Source organism: Pleurodeles waltl, chromosome 6 (genome assembly GCF_031143425.1).
Source record: "Pleurodeles waltl isolate 20211129_DDA chromosome 6, aPleWal1.hap1.20221129, whole genome shotgun sequence".
Lineage (NCBI taxonomy): Eukaryota > Metazoa > Chordata > Amphibia > Caudata > Salamandridae > Pleurodeles > Pleurodeles waltl.
The window spans coordinates 1669724321-1669743499 of NC_090445.1; the positions used below are offsets into that span (position 1 = coordinate 1669724321).

At 43.8% G+C, this 19179-nt stretch overlaps 1 protein-coding gene and 1 long non-coding RNA gene across 5 annotated transcripts in view; one reads left to right on the plus strand and one right to left on the minus strand.

Moving 5' to 3' along the window:
- LOC138301320 (uncharacterized) overlaps positions 1–19179 on the plus strand; it is a 187928-nt gene that overhangs the window by 122994 nt on the left and 45755 nt on the right. The window lies entirely within an intron of this gene.
- Positions 1–19179, minus strand: part of TRAF1 (TNF receptor associated factor 1) — a 129054-nt gene that overhangs the window by 49305 nt on the left and 60570 nt on the right. For all 3 annotated transcript variants that reach the window (XM_069241652.1, XM_069241653.1, XM_069241654.1), the window contains one exon: positions 3878–3949. In XM_069241652.1, coding sequence (XP_069097753.1) covers positions 3878–3949 — 72 coding nt within the window. The remainder of the gene's footprint in view (positions 1–3877; positions 3950–19179) is intronic.

Consider the following 19179-nt stretch of genomic DNA (forward strand, 5'->3'; position numbering starts at 1 on the left):
GGAGGACCCAGCTATCTAAATAGGAGTAGATCATATAAGAGAGCTGATGAGGTTTGCCTTACAATTTAAAAAATGAATATCTCTAGTTTCCCTTAACCTGTTTTGATGCCTTTTTGCTCGCTTAAGTTTTCTCTGTTTTTCAAAATTGGTTGGAGAATTTTATTGTATTGTGTTCATTACTTTAAAATTATTGGTACTGCTTGAATGCAGCACACCTGTGTGGTCTTCTCTCATACTTTTGCTTTCTATAGCTGGTGTTTTTGTAGACATTAGGACTCTGTGCACGTTATCTCTGCTAACCCGCGGCACAGTGTTTGTTCTCTCCCTTCCAAACATGGTAAAATTGGTATACCCCTAATTGGAACACCTATGTTAATAGTATTAAATCTACCCACGGCCTGGGCATTCGATACCACTGTTGGGCTGCAACACTCATTGGTCCACCCACTAAAGTAGCTCTGTAAAACATGTCTCCGGGTCTGCCATGGCAGCCTATGTAGGCAGCTTTAAACTGCCATGTTAACATAGAAAAATTGAGCCTTTGCCAGGCCTAAACCTTCCTTTTTAATCCATTCAAGACACCCTAAGGTAAATCTTAAATGCCCAGGTGGCATGGTGCATGGTATTTTAAAAGGGAGTACATGTGTACTTACATTTTACATATCTTGACAGTGATAAACCTCCAAATTAATTTTTCACTGCAGCAAGGCTGGCTCATCTGCAGAAAAGCACTGGGTTACATTATAACTCCTTACAATGCGTAGCTTCAGTTTGGGACTTTGGCTAGAAAAATTATTCAAAGACTCATAGTAATAGGAATTTGAAATCCAACCTAATGGTCCAGTCTGATTTTAAATGCCACTTTTAGAAACTTGTATCTCATGACACAGGGGAAACCCATGGAATCCATTTGGACCTGGGTAAATTGACTATTTTAAATGGACAAGGGTTCCTAAGAAGATAGTTGTTAAACCACTAACAGAAGGAAAATGTGTTGCAAAACCATGTTTCAGTAATCAAAAGTTACAAAACTATGTGTATATACATACAGTGACAGTGGGGTGCAAAACGTGCTCGGTGCGCAGGCGGAAGTGATAAGAATTGTGTGATATATGTATCACAATCATTCATAACAGTGGGCAGCCTGTATTTCATAGTTAAACATATTGAGTCTGTCGACTGCTTCATTAAGACCTGAACTACCATTAGGCAGAGACAGTAACAAGCAAAAGTGATGTCAATTATGTACAATATCCACTGAGTGCAGGTGCATCAAAAGGGATGCAAATGGTTAAGAGTCAGGTCACAGGGATCCTTACAAGCGATTGTGTTCTTTTGCCGATACTGAGGCCCTAGTTTTTAAAGTTAGGTTATTTTGTAATTCTGATTGGACTATTTTCTAAGGAAACAATAAATATATTAAGGGCCAAATTACAACTTTGGCGGTCCGACCGTTGGACTGCCAAAGGCCTGGGGAGGAGGGCGCCGACAAGCTGGCAGCCTCACCCCATCTTATTACAATGTTTCCACAGTGCAGACCGACACAAACATCGTATTACGCCATTTTTGCTAGTCACCACAGTGGAAACTGAGCAGCGGCAGTGGCCTCAGATCACTTGGGGTGCAACCGCCATGAAAAGGCTTGCAGAAAATGAAGTTGTGATCAGCATGCTGGTGCCGCCATGGACACCACTGTAGCTGACCACAACTTCAACTGCCAACAACCTGTTGGGATCCATGATCCCGGCAGTGACGAGTCGTCTGGCGGTTTGACCGCCAGGATCATAATCTGGCGGCCGGACCGCTAGGAGTGCAGCGGTCTGACTGCCACTGCCAATTTGGTCGTCCGTGGACAGCCAAACTCATAATGAGGCCCTAAGTTAGTATTGGCATTAGATATGTGTATTAGAAGGCTCAACGCTGAAACTTTTATAATTTATCCATAAATCCGTTTATCAGATCACACCTCAGACATACATTTTCTTTCATTGGGATCAGAAAACAATATGTAGATGACCTACAAGCTTCTCTTGGAAACAAAGTGAGAAACTTTCTCCAGCGAAGAAGGCGTTTACCCAAGATGCAGTCTGGCATGGAATGAGAAAACATGAGAGGTGGTGCGGAGGGGTGAAGGAGGCACCAACTGAGTAACTCCGATAGCATGTTGTGGAGGACACCTACATCCTAATTTGTTACGGGCTCAGGCACACATGGGCTCTGAGCAAACTATCAATAATCAACACAACATATAGTAGTTAGAAATGTGGTTCTAAGTAAACAATAGTTTAACACCTGCAACTCATAGGGATGGAATTTTGAGACAGCGATTAATACCAGAAAAAACACTGGATTTATAAGTATCATCTAGGTTGTACTTTTGCTCTTTACAAACCACTAGAAGTTAAGTATAACAATGTATCTTCTCTTTTCATATTATAGTCTAGTTGTGACCTCACTGGTTACTTGTCATAAGAAGCTGACACAGGTACTTTACTGTAATAAGTAATTGCAGTTGAATTTCGACACCACAATATCAGAGCCAGCAGACAAATTGATAAGGAAGATCACTACCCAGAACTTCAATAACTCCTTAAACAAGGAAAGCTAACGTATAGATCATCTGAAATCTCGCCACATCAAAATGAACAGTTGCACAGCTAGATTACACTACTCAAGCAAGAAGCTCTCAGCATGTTGCCACAAATTCAGAATTTAAATTACTTTCAAGCACTTACATGAAATCACTTGTTGACTTTTTGCAACGAATAAAATAAAGTTGCTACAAACTATTAAAACTGTATATTGATGTGTTTGTTTTTGCTTACATTTTGTACATGTATGCTATATAGATGCAAGCAACAGAATAACGAGCAGGAGACAGAAGGGCTATTGAGTGATAAAATATTATAAGAAACAAAATAGCCTCTGTCCTACATTAAAAGGCTATTGCTGGCTAACTCAAAGTTCCAAGACCTTGTGAGGTTTATCAGTCTTTTGCTAGTTTCTCTAATGGTCGGTGACTTTCTCTGTGGTCTGCAATATCATAATGTATGAAGGATGAACTTTATACAAATTTCACCAAAAACATGACCTCAATATAGCATGTCAACACTTGCTTATCCACTATGCATTCAAATACCGGCTGAATCACAGCTCTCCACAAGACACTAACATTTGTTAGCACATAAAATAAAGTTAGTTCACTTTTTATAATCAATTGCACTCCTTGACACATTACTCAGGTCCTGTTAATGTTGTATTTCTGAATGTATTCATCCTGGTGCTTTCAAAAGTAGTATAATAAAGACATGTACATGTGAGATGGGTGGACCATAAGTATTCTACTGACAAAGCCCCTGTTGCCTCTCGATGAAATACTTCCTCCAACAGCCCAAGAGAGTAGGGGCCATTAGAGGAGGACATTTCACCACCAGCCCTATAACAGGGTGGACGGTGTAGTGTCTTTATTTCCTGTCTGTCACCACCAGGGACATAAAAAAAATTTAAAAAAAATGCTCCCACAACCTGGGAGAAAACTCGTTACTTTTATGTGTTTCAGAAGCAAACTCCAACTTCGGGAGTTTATTTCTGAAAAACTATCTAACATTTGGTGAACGGCCATCACAACCAAAAGCAGCCTTCTACTAAACTTTTCGTACAATGAGAATGGACCGCTGTGACAGCGGTTCCCATCAATGTACACAGGTGACCACTGGGCCAGCCTGTACACGAGAATGGACTCTTTTAGCCCAAACTGGTTCCTAGCCCGCAAAATGGCTGTACAGCAGCCAGTGGATCAAAATAAACTAAAACCATCTTGAATTTACAAAGTCTTGCTTTGACAAACAAATGCCCCTCCCTTCTTTCACTGTTTTACCTTCTCCTTGGATGAGGAGTCTGCTTTCAGATGCTTTCGTTCCTTGAAATAACTGCTTTCACACGCGTGCTTCTGCAAGGGAGATAAGAGCATTGATTAATTGCTGGCATAAAACTTACCAATGCAACTTGGTTTTTAGACAAACTAAGGTCCATATTTAGAATTTTTTCATGCAGCACAACGCAGCAAGCCATCTTGCTGTGCTGTGTGAACCGGAAAGGGCAAGAATGCACCATATTTAACATTTTCCGTCAAATTCCTTCCCTTTACTACCGCTTGCGCTCTTTTGGCAGGCTAGCGCCAACGCAGGCACCGTTGGGTCATAGTGCAAGGGTAACTGCATTGTAGGCAGGATTGTTTTTGTGCCGGAAGGAACACCTCCATCCTCCTCTTCACAATGAAAATTACAGATATGCTACGAAATTTGTTTTTAAAAAAATGCCTGCCAGCCTTTAGCTTCGTACCTTTCCTTGTTATGCCACTTTTCCAGAATCCCCAGACTCATCTCTGACCCAAGGTGGCAAGGTTTTCCTCCTCCTTTTAATGATTTTCCTCCATGCTAGATTGTAGTCTCCAATGATATGCAAAGAAACTGACTCATGCCTAGTGGGCATGGAGCAGGCTTGGTTAATGGCCAAGTGCATGCTGGGTATTTCGAGGGAGCCAATCAGAAGACAGTGGTGTTGAATGAAATGAGCTGAGAGCATGGGAAAAGGCCATACAACGCCACGAGTACCAACTGAGCACATCCGGAAGGCATGCCCGGTGCTTACTGGGGAAGGTAGAACTTAGCTTTTGCAAAGAATCTCATTACAAAACAGGGATTAAAATCACTAAACAAATAAAGTTACCTACTGAGATCAGGGACTCATAAATTACAAGCTTAAAAACACACACCAATCCCAGAAAAAAAAACTGAAGGTTCAATACGTATACAAAAACTAAAAAAATGCACTAGTTATTGTACCCTTCACAACCATAACTACTGCCAATGCACTGCTTGAATGGCAATATCACTGACATCCTTGGTCTCATCAGACATGGAGTGACCAGTAACAACATCCTTAACACGCTGTTTCATATTTGACCTGGCTTGTAAATGTAACATTGCAGTACTGATGGTTGCTATAAGGCACCCCCCTGGCAACCGTATCTCGAGAACAAATTCTACAACATCATTAATACAATAGTTTATTTTTATTTATAAAAATGTTATATAGTGCCAACATCACCCTTGATTGCTATTATAATGTACTGTAGCACTCATTTGGTGCTCAGGAACGTAGCTTAAGGGGTGTGTTTGGCGTGTTACCCCCCCCCTAATGTGCTGGGATCAGGCGCTTTCAGTACGGTATGGTGAGATGTCTGGGATTTCACTTGGGATTTGTACTTACACACACAAACACGCACATGCACTTTCTTCCTCTCTCGTCGGCTTTGAAGATTTTAGAACATGTTGCTTAATTTGCAAAATATTGTATTTTAAATGCCCTACCAATCTGCATTCCTGTCCCATGCCTTTAAGCCCCCCTCAGACCCTGCTTCTCATATAGTATATTTTAATAACATATGTCCGCATGATTGATGGGAAATTTGAAGCGCCCTCTCCCCATATTACTGACTAAGCTACAGGCCTGATGGCGCTTCATGGCCCCACTGGCTCTGGACACTGCTAAGTGGGTGATTGCGGTAAAGCTACGTGGCAGGGGTCGGATCGGATGCATGGGATCTGGAAATGTTCTCTGTACGAGGTGCGGTGGGGCTCTCTGCTAAAGCAGGAAGGAGTCTTTCTAGATGGGCTCTGGACATCCACAGGCCACAGTCTGTAAAGTGCATTCATCTCACCTGATATTTTATTTTCAGCACAGCCATACAGGCTTTTTATTTAACCAGACTGACTGGAGCCCTTAGAGGCTCGTTTTGAATGCGAGGGCCACTCTTGGTGCCTCTGTCTGTTTCCCCAGCTCCCCGAGACAGCAGGAAGGGGGGGGGGGGAGGGAGGGAGAGGGAGAGAGGGAGAGGGAGAGGGAGAGGGAGGAAATATGGCTGGATGAAAAGAGAGAGATTGCACGAGTAGACAAAGGGAGCAGGGCTGGCTTGAGCATTTTTGGCTGGGCTGCTTTTGGTCCCTAGTCTGGTCCTGATTCCGTGCAGCTCGGAAACAGTGAGGAAGGTTTGCTTGTTTCTGATCTGCGCCGTCTAACGCATAAGAGTGGCGCTCGGCTCGCCCGCTGTACCAGCATAGCCCATCTTGATACAGACCCTGATGTTCTACAGGGTGAAAAAAGGCACATCCAGACAAGGTGACACAAGGTCATACTTGCCATCTTTATGGTAGTCTTAACCAGGGGAGGCTCCTCCATTAGGGTGAAGGAGCTTCAACCCCGCCAGCAGCGGCGGCTGCAAACCTTTTACCATAAAATGGTAATAAACTGTGTTTATTAAAGGGTGGGGCCACGGGGGTGACGGGCAGTGAGGGAGAGCGCTCAGCAATACCCCTCAGAGCGCATGTGTGTTTGGCCGGCCGTCTCGGGCCAAACACAAATGCACATTAGGCTATCTCCAGCCCACCATCACAGCTGCCGGGCTCGAGAGAGCCTGCACAGGCTCCGAGTCTGCCTATGAGCACCCTGTCTGGGTGCTCCCAGCCAATCCCGACGCGGTCTTGAGCAGCGTCAGGATTGGCTGCAGGCTGGGAGCCTGTGCCTGCAGCGAGGAGACAGAGAAGCGGAACGGAGTGGTGCGAGGCCTTCAGGTACGTTTTTAAAAAAAAATATTGTTTTAATTTAATTTAAATTCCACCCATCAAACCCCCTACATGCCGCCCCCCCCCCCCCCCCCCCCCCCTTCTGCTTGCTGCGACTGGTCTTAACATCAAGGAGAATCTACCACTGACGCCGATCAGTGGCTCCACTTGGCTCTCTACTGGATAGCATACAATGTGGGGTCCACCCAGGAATTCACTGTTAGTACATTCGATGTAATTGGATCAGACATTGCACCCATTTAGGTGTAAACAGGTGGGGTCGTATCCACAGTGATCGCCACCTAACGTGCTGTGACATGTACTGGTTAGGATGATGCGACGCCTGTATCTCCTCCTTATTCCCAGATGGGGTATGTTAGGTTCGCGGATCCAAGACTTGGGGTCCATTCACACTGCAGTTCCGGGGTACAATTCGTCCTGTATGTACACTTTCTGCGGACCAGAGTGCACTCATGGGTGTGCCCATTAGGGTGATACCTGTCCTCCGGGTAACAGAGCATGGCAGGTATGTGTGTAGGTGAAGACAAGCCCACAAACCAAATAAACTGATGGGCGGAGTTAAAAGCCCAGTGAGAGATTACACCATGGACAGAACGCTTTGCGCGCTCGACCCTAAAGAATTAAGCTTTTTCACGAAAGAGATCGTTTGTCAGTTCCAGAAGGGTGAGAAACAACTCTGAAGGGGGTGCACCACGTTCAGGTGACACTAGTGGTGAAATATTTTAGTGACCACAACTTCCCTTCCTGCCTCAGTCACATACTTCACCTGATGGGTGAGGCCCGCATTCATCCTTCATGCCCCTCCAAGGACACAGATAACCGAGGAGTCAGTGACACACTGACCACAACGCTTGGAACCGACTCCTGCGCAGACTGAACAGGTGTCTCCGTGCAACTCATGATTCGAAGTGACCGCAGAACAGAGACGCCAAAAAATGCGTTCCGGGTGATGTGGCGAGAAGTTTTCAATCTAAGTAATTCATTTCTGGAAAGACATCACTCGCCCCACATGCTCAGCTTAGGAAAGATTTAACGACGCATCTCTTCAGAGGACACAGCATCAGGACACAGTAACGCTACACTTTAGGGGTTTAGCTTCCATTTGTGCAGCAGGTGCAGCAGCACCGGGGCAGGGGTGCGAAAGGGTCCCATGATTCCTGTATTTTACAGTTCAAACAGCGGCCGGGGGGGGGGGCACATTTCCATCCTTGCACAAAGGCCCGTGACACACTGGCTTCGCCACTGCTCCATTTCTGACATCAGAGCCCAGCTACCCCTCCGCTCACTCGCAGACCGTGGGCAGGCCTTTGACCCTTTCCAGTGGTCATCTGCCTATGGCTACTTCCTCGCCACACAAATAACAAACACGCACATTGAAATAGATAAACGGGTCTGCATAACAACACACTCCAGGTAAGCAGTAAAACGTTTCTTATGACCTAAAATACATAGGGGTGAAATTGTTTCTATTATGGAATTAGTGCTTACTTTGTGCATTTTGTTTCCGGGGCTGAGCACCAGCACTTATTTTTGAAGGCCGGGGCTTATTCTTCTGCCTCAAGCATTTGCTGCGAGAAAATGGCACATATGGGACGAAAACGCGTCACAAAGGGAGAAAGCAGAAAGCTGGAAGAGTGGGCTGAAGGGGCAGGGAGTGGCTGTAAATGGATTGAAGAGGACCGGGATGGCTTCAGGGTTACGCTGCCTCAGTATTCCATGCTCACACATTTAATTGCAGCAGCCACCTGTTTAAGAGGAGGGCTTTAGGCCCTGACACCTTTTTCTTTACAAATTAAGCGCTGTATGGAATCGTAAATATAGTGTATGCAGTTCAAATCAATCCGCCTAAAATTGATTCACAAAACTCTATCTTCCCACTCTGTGCAACTCCCTTTTGGCTCACAGAAGAACTTCACATTTTATTTCGAAATAAAAAGTGAAAAAAACATCCTTTCGCACATTGAATGGTTAACTTTGCTTTGGGGGGCAGTGTTTCCTCTCTCTTTCCTCGCACCTAGAAATGGTCTGGATACTTTTGTGGGCTTTTCAAAACATCTTTAACAGAGAATAACATATCAAATACAGTGTTGTGAAAATAGTCACTCTATTGGTGTCTGGTGCCAGCAGGCGGCGATAGAGTTTGTTTCTCTAGAATGCAGTGTCAGTGCAGATATTTTCCAAAGGCCACTCTCCGTATCTGTCGAAGGAAAGCAGCAGACTGAAAAAATAGTACTAAACTGAAATCAGGGCCACTGGAATTATGAGGCAGACGAAGACCAAATTATGCGGCCGGGTTGATTAAATTATACGGCAAGAAAAGGGACATTGGCATAATGCGGCATATTTTGTCATAGTATTACTTCATTATTATGTCATTATAAAAGTTGGTAACCCTGTCTGGGCATTGGTTGCACGTCATTAGTACCCGTTCAAAACCCAAATATAGCAATAAGCCAACAGAAAATTGACCAGTTCAGCTTTGCAAGGGACCTTCCACCAGGCAGCAACACGTGTCGCTGCATTTTTAGTAACTTTAGAACAGTTTGAGCTAGAAACAATTAAAAAAAAAATCTGCATATTATGTGGTAGATGATGGATTTTGTGGCAAATGCAGCAAATCTATAATTATGTGAAAATCGCCGCGGCAAACAAAATTCCACTGGCTGTGACAAATATATTTTAAGAACCTGCATGTCTTGCCAGTGCTATGGTGCAGAAAGTTATGCAGTCAGAGGCGGAAGGCAATAAGCCATCTTCACTGTTTCCGAGGGCTATGTTTCAAGCCAGTCTGGGAACCTGCATGCAGTGTTTTGATATGGCAGCAGGAGTATGCCCTGATTGAGTGCTACGGCCTGCTGTCCCAGCGGGACTGAAGCAGCACCTCTCTGAACTCAATGAAGGCGAAATTTATTAGAGGTGCTTGTGTTCCCGGGGAAAGGGTACATGGCCTTGTTGATCGGACTCATCTTTCCCTATTGGAGACAAGCCTGATTTGCAACTATTGTTTCTCTTCTGTAGGGACACATATGAGCAAATATTGGTGGAATGGAATGCAACCCAGATTTAAATCTAATAAATCAGCATAAATTAATAATTAATTCAAAAACATTTTGTTTTTTACAACAAAGGTGTAATCCTTCTGCCAGGATTTACACTTCTCACAGTTCCTAGGATCATAGAGTCAGGAATTAGACTTCCTAGAATATCCATGGATAGGATAAACCGTAGCCTATTTCTAGGCTCAGAACTCAGAAGGTTCCCATCTGACTAATTTTTAAATTTGTCCAGGTCATGCTCAATACATTCACTCCCAGCAAGAGATATGGGCCTAAATCCATTGTTTTTTTGCATGCCACACCATTCCAGTTTCGATCCAGCCTCCGCATGAGAACAGTCCTGCCCGAACTACCAGGCCAGGTCCTCTCTGGACCAGAAACACGCATCATGGGACTGGTTACAGCATTAAAGTGCTCAGGATCCTTATACCAGCAAACACAAGGTCAGAAAAATGGAGGAGAAAGGGAAAAAGTTGGAGGGAAGACCACCCTAAGACAGGTCTATTGAACCTCAAATGGAAACTGAAATACTTATGCATAGAACAAACTCCCACACAAGTACTTTAAATATACCTACACCTGCTATGCATCAACTAGCGAAAAACTGAAAAATGCATGCATGGAATTCATTCCCTCACAAGAACCTTTAAATACACCAGCACATGAAATGAATTCCCTCACCAGAAACAGGAATACACATGCATAAAATGCATTGCCTCACAAATACCTTAAACATATCTGCACATAGTATGCATGTGTCCAAGAGAAACTGAAATGCACATGCAGAGGATTACTACTCTTACAATAACTTTAAATACACCCACTTGTTGTGAATCCCCTAACAGAAACTGAAATACATATGAGTAGAATGATTTCCCTTACAAGAAACTTAAATAAACTTGTCCATGGAATGAATCCCCTCACAAGAAACTCACATGGAAACTGAAATACTTGTGCAACGATCTAACGCCACAAACATAACTTTAAATGTACCTGTACATTAATTGAACCCCCTCTCCCAGTGCTTAATTTGTTAATAAAAACGTGCCGGTGCCCAAAGCCCGCCTCTTAAACATGCAGCTGCTGCAATTAAATTTGTGAGCAGGGACCACTGTGGCAGCGTTATCCTGAGGCCATCTCAGTCCTCTTTAATCCATTTACAGCCACTCCCTGCCCCTTCAGCTCACTCTTAAAAAAAGAAGGGTTTTTTTACTAAAATGGACTAAGCTCGATGCTGAGTGGACAGGAGAGGTGCTTTTCTATTATGTTGATTTTATGTAGCGTCCACTCCACCTAATACTACGTCCCATAGCAATGGCTTATGACTGTCGTTGTGGAGTTTCTACATTTAGGGTCAGTCATCGGGCTGTCCATGTGCTGACTATGCCTGATAGATTGATTTTGACATTGAGCTGGATTTTGGGTTTCCCATGAGGCTGTTTTCTAAAATTCATTGAGATCCAACAAGTTAGCTTGTGTGAGAATGAGATGTTTCAGAGTTATTGCTGTAGAGTTAAGAGATGTTTCTCTTTGATAAATATTTGAGCAGTATCCCTTAATACTCTTCTCAGGATATGAAGAGGCGGTTACAGTCCAGGCTGCGCCAGAACTCAATCTAGTGACTCCTCTTTCACCTTTATGGTATCATAAAAGGAGCACGACCAAGGAAGATTTCAGGACAAAATGCTTGTTAACTTTTATTATCTTATGGGCTGGTGGGAAGGCGTGGTTCAAAGTACGAAAATCCCCTACAAGTTGGTTATAGTTGGTTTTGTTTTCAGGGTTACGTAGAGAATAAGCATCTCAATTACAATTGAGCAGCAACAGAAACAATTCTGGTTCATTGAAAAAGGATTAAACCCCTATTGGACGAACCTCCCCAAACTGAAATGGCCTCCACCATAGGGGTAGGGAAAGGGAATGCCAATGGAAGATACCCTAATGGAGAAAAATTATCAAGAATTATCCAGAAATTCCTCCAAGAAATACTTGACTAGGGTAAGTGCTGCTAATGGTGGTGGAAAGGCCACCTTGCACTGGGCAGCTAGTCCGATTCCACTTCTGGTGGCATCACGACTGCCCACGTCATTCCTGATCAGTCAACAGGTCTCAGACGTTATGAACGCCGCTTTCCTCCAACTTCAAAGTGGGGTGTCATGTGAGCCATGCTTCGTTAAGTTGACAGGTTTCGTTGGGTGGACAGGTTTGTTGCTGAATGTTCTGTTACCACCACCCACCTCTAAGACATACACCTGGGGTACCATGCAAAGCCTGATCAACTGTAGCGACACTGTCAGCAAACTTTCTGGAATTTCTGGAAGTTAACCAGCTCTCTCGTGATGGACCGAAGTTGGCGTGATGGTACACATCAAAGCCACTGCCAGGGAGGCTGGTCCAGAGTCTCAGACTGGCTTGTGTACCATGAATAGCACTTGAACGTTAAAAGCAGTTCTTTGATGGTGAAGTTATCATCGGACATGGGTATATACTGGGCACGGGGACGTATTTTCCTATTGCAAGCGATGTGGCTACTAGAACTATTGCATTATGTAAATACTCATGTCTGTTCATAGCATGGTGAAGGAGATAAATGCCAAAGAAATGGGCTTTTCAACATAAAATTATGGCAGTTGGCACAAAGAGGCACTCAGATTGCCGCAGAATGGAAGACACACACTCATGAATCCTGAGCTGACACAGGCAGGGATGCCTGACCATGACATTGTCAGGAATGATCAGTCCTAATTGGTGAAATGAAAGTGCAAAGTGATCACATAACAATAGCCAATAAATAAGAGGTCCCCAGCTTTTTATTGACCCATGACAACCTCTGCTTTGCTCCATTTAAAGAAATCATTCTTGAAGAAAGGAAGTTCCATCTACTAATCCAGGAAGTTAGGACCAGATCCATGGGTGGTCACTGTAGGTGGGATGGTGGTATTTATTGTGCAAGCCAAATCTACAAAATATGGCACTGGCATAGACATTGAAGAATGGTGGACAGAAAGATGATCCTTGGGGGACTTGGCAAGCCAGTGGCTTTGACACTTCTAGTGACATCACATTTGAGTAGTGGAATTGATATGTCTGAAGAGCACACCTCAGATACTGAACGAGGTTGGTTCTCTGCAGGGATCTATTGTACTCCACTGTCCACATCACCACTGTTCCCCAAGACACACCACCTGATTGCCCACCAGGCAACAATAAATCAGCTTGCATGGAGAACCCCAGAATTGACTGGTTTGCCTGCATTTGCTTAGATCTTTGTGCACACATGCTACAGCGCATCTGGGAGTGATGTCACTCACTACAGTAGCCTATCAAATGGCATTATTGGTCAAAAGATTCATGTTAGATAAGTCACTTTCTAGGCATTAGTGAAATATCATGGTGAAAAAGGGAAGGAGAAGTGATCCTTTGTGTCTGTTACTTTAGCACCTGTGTTCATATGATTTAATCACAATAGAAACTTGTTGCCAGAGCCCTGAAGCATTTCAGAGGTCTATACCATAGGTATTATTATCTCAATGGCACACATCGTGGTGACCTCAGAGGGATAAAAGTGTTTGTCGACCTCACTAGGCTTTGAACGTGTAAGCAGAAGGTAGTACAAAGACTTCTGTAGCAGATGCATTCACCCACTGAGATACAATATAGAGAGGTATATTTCCCTGGTCCCATGGAAAATAGATTGTGTTGGAGACCTCTATCGCCAGCTTTAGGACACTATGGCAGAACAATTACCACTAGCCCTAGTACTGGTAACCCATCTGCTGTCTATCATTTGAAAATATCTGCCCTCAAAGATGTCAGGCTGAATCTTATGGTGCAACCATTATGCAGCTGTTTAGAATTCTTCTGTTTGCAGGAAGATCAGTCAGAAAACTGACTCATGCATGAAAGGAAATGAGTGGACTTACAAATGCAAATTAAAGCATTTATATCTGTGCATCATCCGTGCACATATTTTCCACCAGCACAGTGATGTAATTCACAAGAGCAATAGAACTTACTACTCAGTTTCATTAACACTCATTATTGGCAACCAGTAATTATGGGATTTCCAAGTCTTCTCTAAAGATTTAGGGACTTCCTAAGGTACACCTGAGCTGCAGGCCACCAGTGCAGCATCTATGGTTTATCGAGGCCAGACTGCTGCAACAGCCCACCTGTGGCTATGCTGTCATGCCTTATGTGCGAAATGCAGTCTCTTCTAAAGATAGGAACTCAGCTGGTGGGTAGTGCATGAGATCATATCCAATCAAGCTTAACATTCAGTTCATGGCCGGGTGGGGTGAATTTAAAACAGATTGCTCACTAGGTCATGCCCCCGGGGCCACAGCGTACTCCCTACTGACTCTCCCACCTTCTGAGATTCCTTAGGGAGAAACCTTTTAAAGAGGTCACCTGGTGAATTATGTCACATTAGGCCTCAAAACCCAGACAGACATTATTTAATAACAGAACATTCTGGAATGGTTATGGTTGGTGATTGTTAGTGATGCTGGATTGGGTGAAGAAAGCTTTTCTTTTCAATGCGGAGTTATCCTTTAATAATTCCCAGAGTACGCAAAGTAGATTGGGAGGCCACGCCTTTTTTGGCTGTAGAGTCACCCTTTGGAACACCTTTGAAATATAAATCACCTATACTTTTGAAATGCATCAGAACATGGCCCTTCCCTTAGAAACAGCTCTCCTGTGCACTTCAAAGGCATGCCTCTAGAAACTTATCCCCACTCCAAAGGCACAAATGGGTATACATACTGGACCTCAGACACCAACTCTTCAGTACACCTGTGGATACTCTGCCAGGAAGAAGGACTGCTGTGCTGCTACAAGGGCTGCCATTCTTCGTGCCTGATGCTCTGAAGGAATTGCTGCTTACTGTGCTGACCAGAACCCCGAGTGACTAAAAGGGCTAGTTGGCTGGCCTCCTGATCAGAAGTCTCACGGACAAAACTGGCTTCCAACAACCTTGAACCCAGCACCTGGACTCTACCATTTGTGTGTCCTCCCCTCCCAAGTGGCGCCGTCCAGGCCTGGACCATTGGAAGTGGGCCTGAAGGTGCTTCTGCCAAACTCAGCTGTGGTCCCCATCAAAACCATCACAATACACTTCAAAGCCTCCGCGAACAGCTGCTAGCCTAATCGGGATCAATGCAGAGCGATGCAAAGCCTTGCTGCCCAGCTGCTCGTTCCATACGAACAGACGCCAAGCGATGCAAAGCCCAACCAAGTTTCACTGCACATCCCATCAGAGCCAATACAAAACAATGTCAAGCCCTGCAAAGCCTCTCCGCACAGCTTCCCCAGAAATGACACCAAACGACACAAAGCCTGGCAAAGCAACCATGTGCAGACCCGCACCAGCATTTAAGGTACTTTGTCCAGAAGGCCTAATCTGGTCCCTGTAGGTAGCCTGTGCTCTATCGCAGTCAGGCTGAACTTGTGACTTTGTCCCAGTCCCGTGTGACCAGATATCCATAGTTGGTGCTTTGTGCTTTTTGGTGCTATTTACACTGATATTTTTACAAATGCATATCTCCGGACTTTTGTCATTTTGGTTTTGTTTTATTTATTCATTTTTTTCTCTAGTTTTATACATTGGTGTGCATTCCTTTTTGGGTGTTTTTTTCACGTTATTACTGTTTGAAGTGTTGCAGAAATGCTTTACAACTTGCCTCTAAGTTAAGCTTGACTGGTTTGTGTCAAGCAACTAAGGGGTTGAGCACAGGTAAACGTGGGATTTGCTTGTGCTTACCCTGACAAGGACTGTAGTTTCTGCTTGACTAACCCCAGTCAACCAACAACCCAATGTCCCACAGAAACCAATCCTAATAATAACTTTTTCTTCTTATGGACCCGGGTGCCACTGACTTGCTCTCTCATTGCACGGGAAATAAAAGTGTTATGATAGCCCGATTCAAGGGTGCTGCTTTCATCAATTTCAGAAATGTTATGGTTTCCATCATTCATAGAGGTGTTCAAATGGAGGGTTCAGCAAAAAGGGCTAAACTCGATGAGTCACTAACATTGATAAAGGTTGCCATGTAAGTGTGGGATTAATGCACTGATGGTGCCAATCTTTCAAGAATATTTTTGGGAATACAAAACTGCTCAGATGTCTCTTTAGAGGGCACTGCCTTATCAGTATAGAAAAGACAGTCCTGCCCCCGACTTCCACAAATTGTGTGAGTGAAAATGCAGCAACAGAAAGAAAGGAGTGACACATCAGTTTGTTGCGTCCAAAGGATTCTGTTGAAGATACCATATAACTTTCATATGCTATGTTTTGGAATCTACATCTCGATGTGTAGTAGGTAGAGTTTGGCCGCATTTTCACTCACCGAAAGCACTGCATTAGTTTTCGAAACACTGAGAGGAGGTAGATAAAGAGTAGGTCCATGCTGGATGTCTTGGGCTAAATTTGGTCCACCCATGAAAGACTGCCAGGCCTTTGCTGGCTTGAAGGAAGCTTGTAGCCAGCTGGCATCGCTTTGAAGGCACTCAAGGTTGGGTGGTGACAGTGCCCATTTTGTACTCACTGGAGACCTTGTCAGTAGAGGGATCAGACGTTCTTGCCATCAAACGTGGATCAAAGTTTTCTTCAGTTCGCTCACCAACTTGGAGGCCTCCACTTTCAACATTTCACCCTCTATGCAAAGCAAATTTTCTAGCAAAAACTTTTGTAAGCCTCAGGGACAAGTTCAGGAATCATGGAGAACAATCTGTTGTTGTAAGGTGCAGCTAATCCAAGGACTAGTGCTTGATTAGATCACATATGGAGCTGAGTAATTCACTGCTAATCTATTGTTCAGTAACAAGACCTTTTATGGTGAAAACCATGTTCCAGCCATGATATGCGACAGAATATATACATTGCAAAAGAAGTGTAAGTGGCTGATACAAATGTTTTGGTTTCAATACTTGAATGGTTTTCTCTGCTAAAGTAGAGTCCCCAGAAAGGAGGGATATTAGATATTCAGGAAGCTAGCATTTTTAATACCCATCACAGCGGGTCATGGGTCCAACAGGGTGGGATCCTGGCTCATACCGTCACACATGGACATGGAGGTATGCCTTTTTCATGCTGCTCATACACTCATGTTGCATTCATGCAGTTGGCTTTCCTCATACATTGCCCCCACCATGCTGTCAGCCACAGGAGTTAAAAAGAGGCCAATCGGAAGGCTCGAGCCTTACACACCTCTCACAGTGGTGAGGAAAGGTTAATGGAAGCCTTACTGACCAGAGAAGAGAGCAGAGAGTGGCATAAAAAGTTGAGTCATTAAGCTCTTGCATAGCAACCCGATGCAGGTATTAATTCAAACAAAATCAATGTTACTAGTTGCAGTAAAATCAATGCACAATATAAAATGTAAACAGAATTACATATTCATGCACATCAGCCCTCGCTCAAGTTGAAGCAGAAATTAGAGTAGCTGAGATGCTCAAGACAAGCCGCAAATTTACTTTTGCATGTGACAGCGATAGTGACTCCCTCACCAGAGGGAGGCCCTGAACAAGGGGCCTTGCAGCCTCAATGACAGGTAAAGAACTTCTTAGTGAGCCTGGTTTCTTTGCCCCATTGCTCACCTCTTGACTCTAATTTGTAGTGATAAAGCACAAACCCTCCTACCAGATATGCGTGCATGCACACCAGGTCGTTCATGGGAACCTTCTACGAGTGGTAGTTTATGGAGCACGGGATACACTGGATGACTATTGCCGGCGCAAGAGACACTGTGGGAATGAGGCCAGCTTCTGTAAATGGACACCATCACAACAAGTAAATAAACTGGCCGATTCCTGTATAAGCCACCCAAGCAGAAAGAAGAGGAGACCAGAGCTGTTCAGAAAAAAGATAACTGGTAAGGTTGCAACTCACTGCAGGCCATAGCGATAAGAATGTGTTTGCTGCACAGCACCAGAGCACAACTCATTGCTTAAATAGGTATGAGAAGAAGTTTTCGGTTCCGCCAGATGGATGCGCTTTAGTGTGTAAGAGATTTTCTAATTATAAGACCACCATTCCTTTACAAAGTTTGGGTACAGAGTGGACTGATGTCTTGCAATTCTCCACTCATGACAACCCAGGCAAGGCAACCATGGAAGCAGAGTATAAAGGCAATCAGCTTGCTCTTATTTGGGAAATGCCATGTTACTTATCTAACGGGGAAAGTCTTAAAGGACAATGCAAATGTACGAAATCCTGTAGTTCGAGGCCCTACACTTTCATCTTTTTAAAGCATTTTCCCCCCATGTTGTTGAGTTTTTATACTTAAATGATTTCTTGGTTCAGCCCTCTTGATGTTTCTACGGAGTGAAGATGAAGGCTGTTTGTTTACGAAGAGAAAAAAAAAACAGTATATGGGGGGGATCATCATTCGTACTGACATGATTTTCTTACATCCTGGACGGTGTATAGGCAGTCCCTTTGGATGAGAGACTTCATCTTCACAAAGACCTGTACATATTTTGTCTGACAGTCGATGGCTGAATTTTTAGCTTTAGGTAAATCCCAAGTTATTTAACAAAGCACCAACTAGTGCAGGGAGGTTTTTCTTTCCAGAACCTGACTTGTCCCATTATCTTGATAATGCTTTGCAATGAGGGAGCTGGAGATTTGGCATCAGATGAGCCTACTATTGGTATGACCCAAAGGTTTCTGTCATATTCCACATCTGATAACATCCTGGAAAGAGCTGAAGATGAAAAATGTATTTAATACTTTGGATCAGTGGTTCCCAACCTTTTGTCTGCTGATGACACCCACCGAATCGCTACTGGAATCCAGAGACACCAGACAATTTGTACAATTTAAATTTCAAACATTAAAACAGTAATTCACAAAAAATACACAAACAAGTATACACAAAACAAATACTCGAAATACTCAAGATATAATTATTTTATATAAATAAAATATACTACTGCACAGTAACAAAGAAATCTCTGTGACAAAAGCAGTAAGCCACTGTGCTATGCACATTAAATACTGCCCTTTGAAATGCATGTTACACGACCTTTGCAGCAGGCATATTAACAATCTGCGCTACCTTAGATGAGTCAAAACTCCCATCTCTCTCCAGCAGGTACATTAATCGCCAGAGTTATCTTGACACTTTTATTTTTGCTCAAAAGCTGCTCGATTTACAAAGAACTTTGCAGTGCTTTCAAAACTACAGCACAAATGAAGTAACAAATATAAAAACAATCATGTGTTTCTGTCAAGAGACCCCAGCTGTAGAAGTGCCTTCCTGCTGGCCCAGGCACTGAGATGCCTGCGGACCCCCTGGGAATGTGTCACTAGCCCTGTGGACCTGCAGACCACAGGTTGGGAACAGCTGCTTAGGATTAATATGTTTTGCACTCCCCTCAAACTGTCTGGGGAGCAGTGGCTTTTGGGAACTGGGACAGACTCTCCCAGACCCACCTGCCAATGCTGGCTTTTAATCTTAGCTGGTTTACCTCAA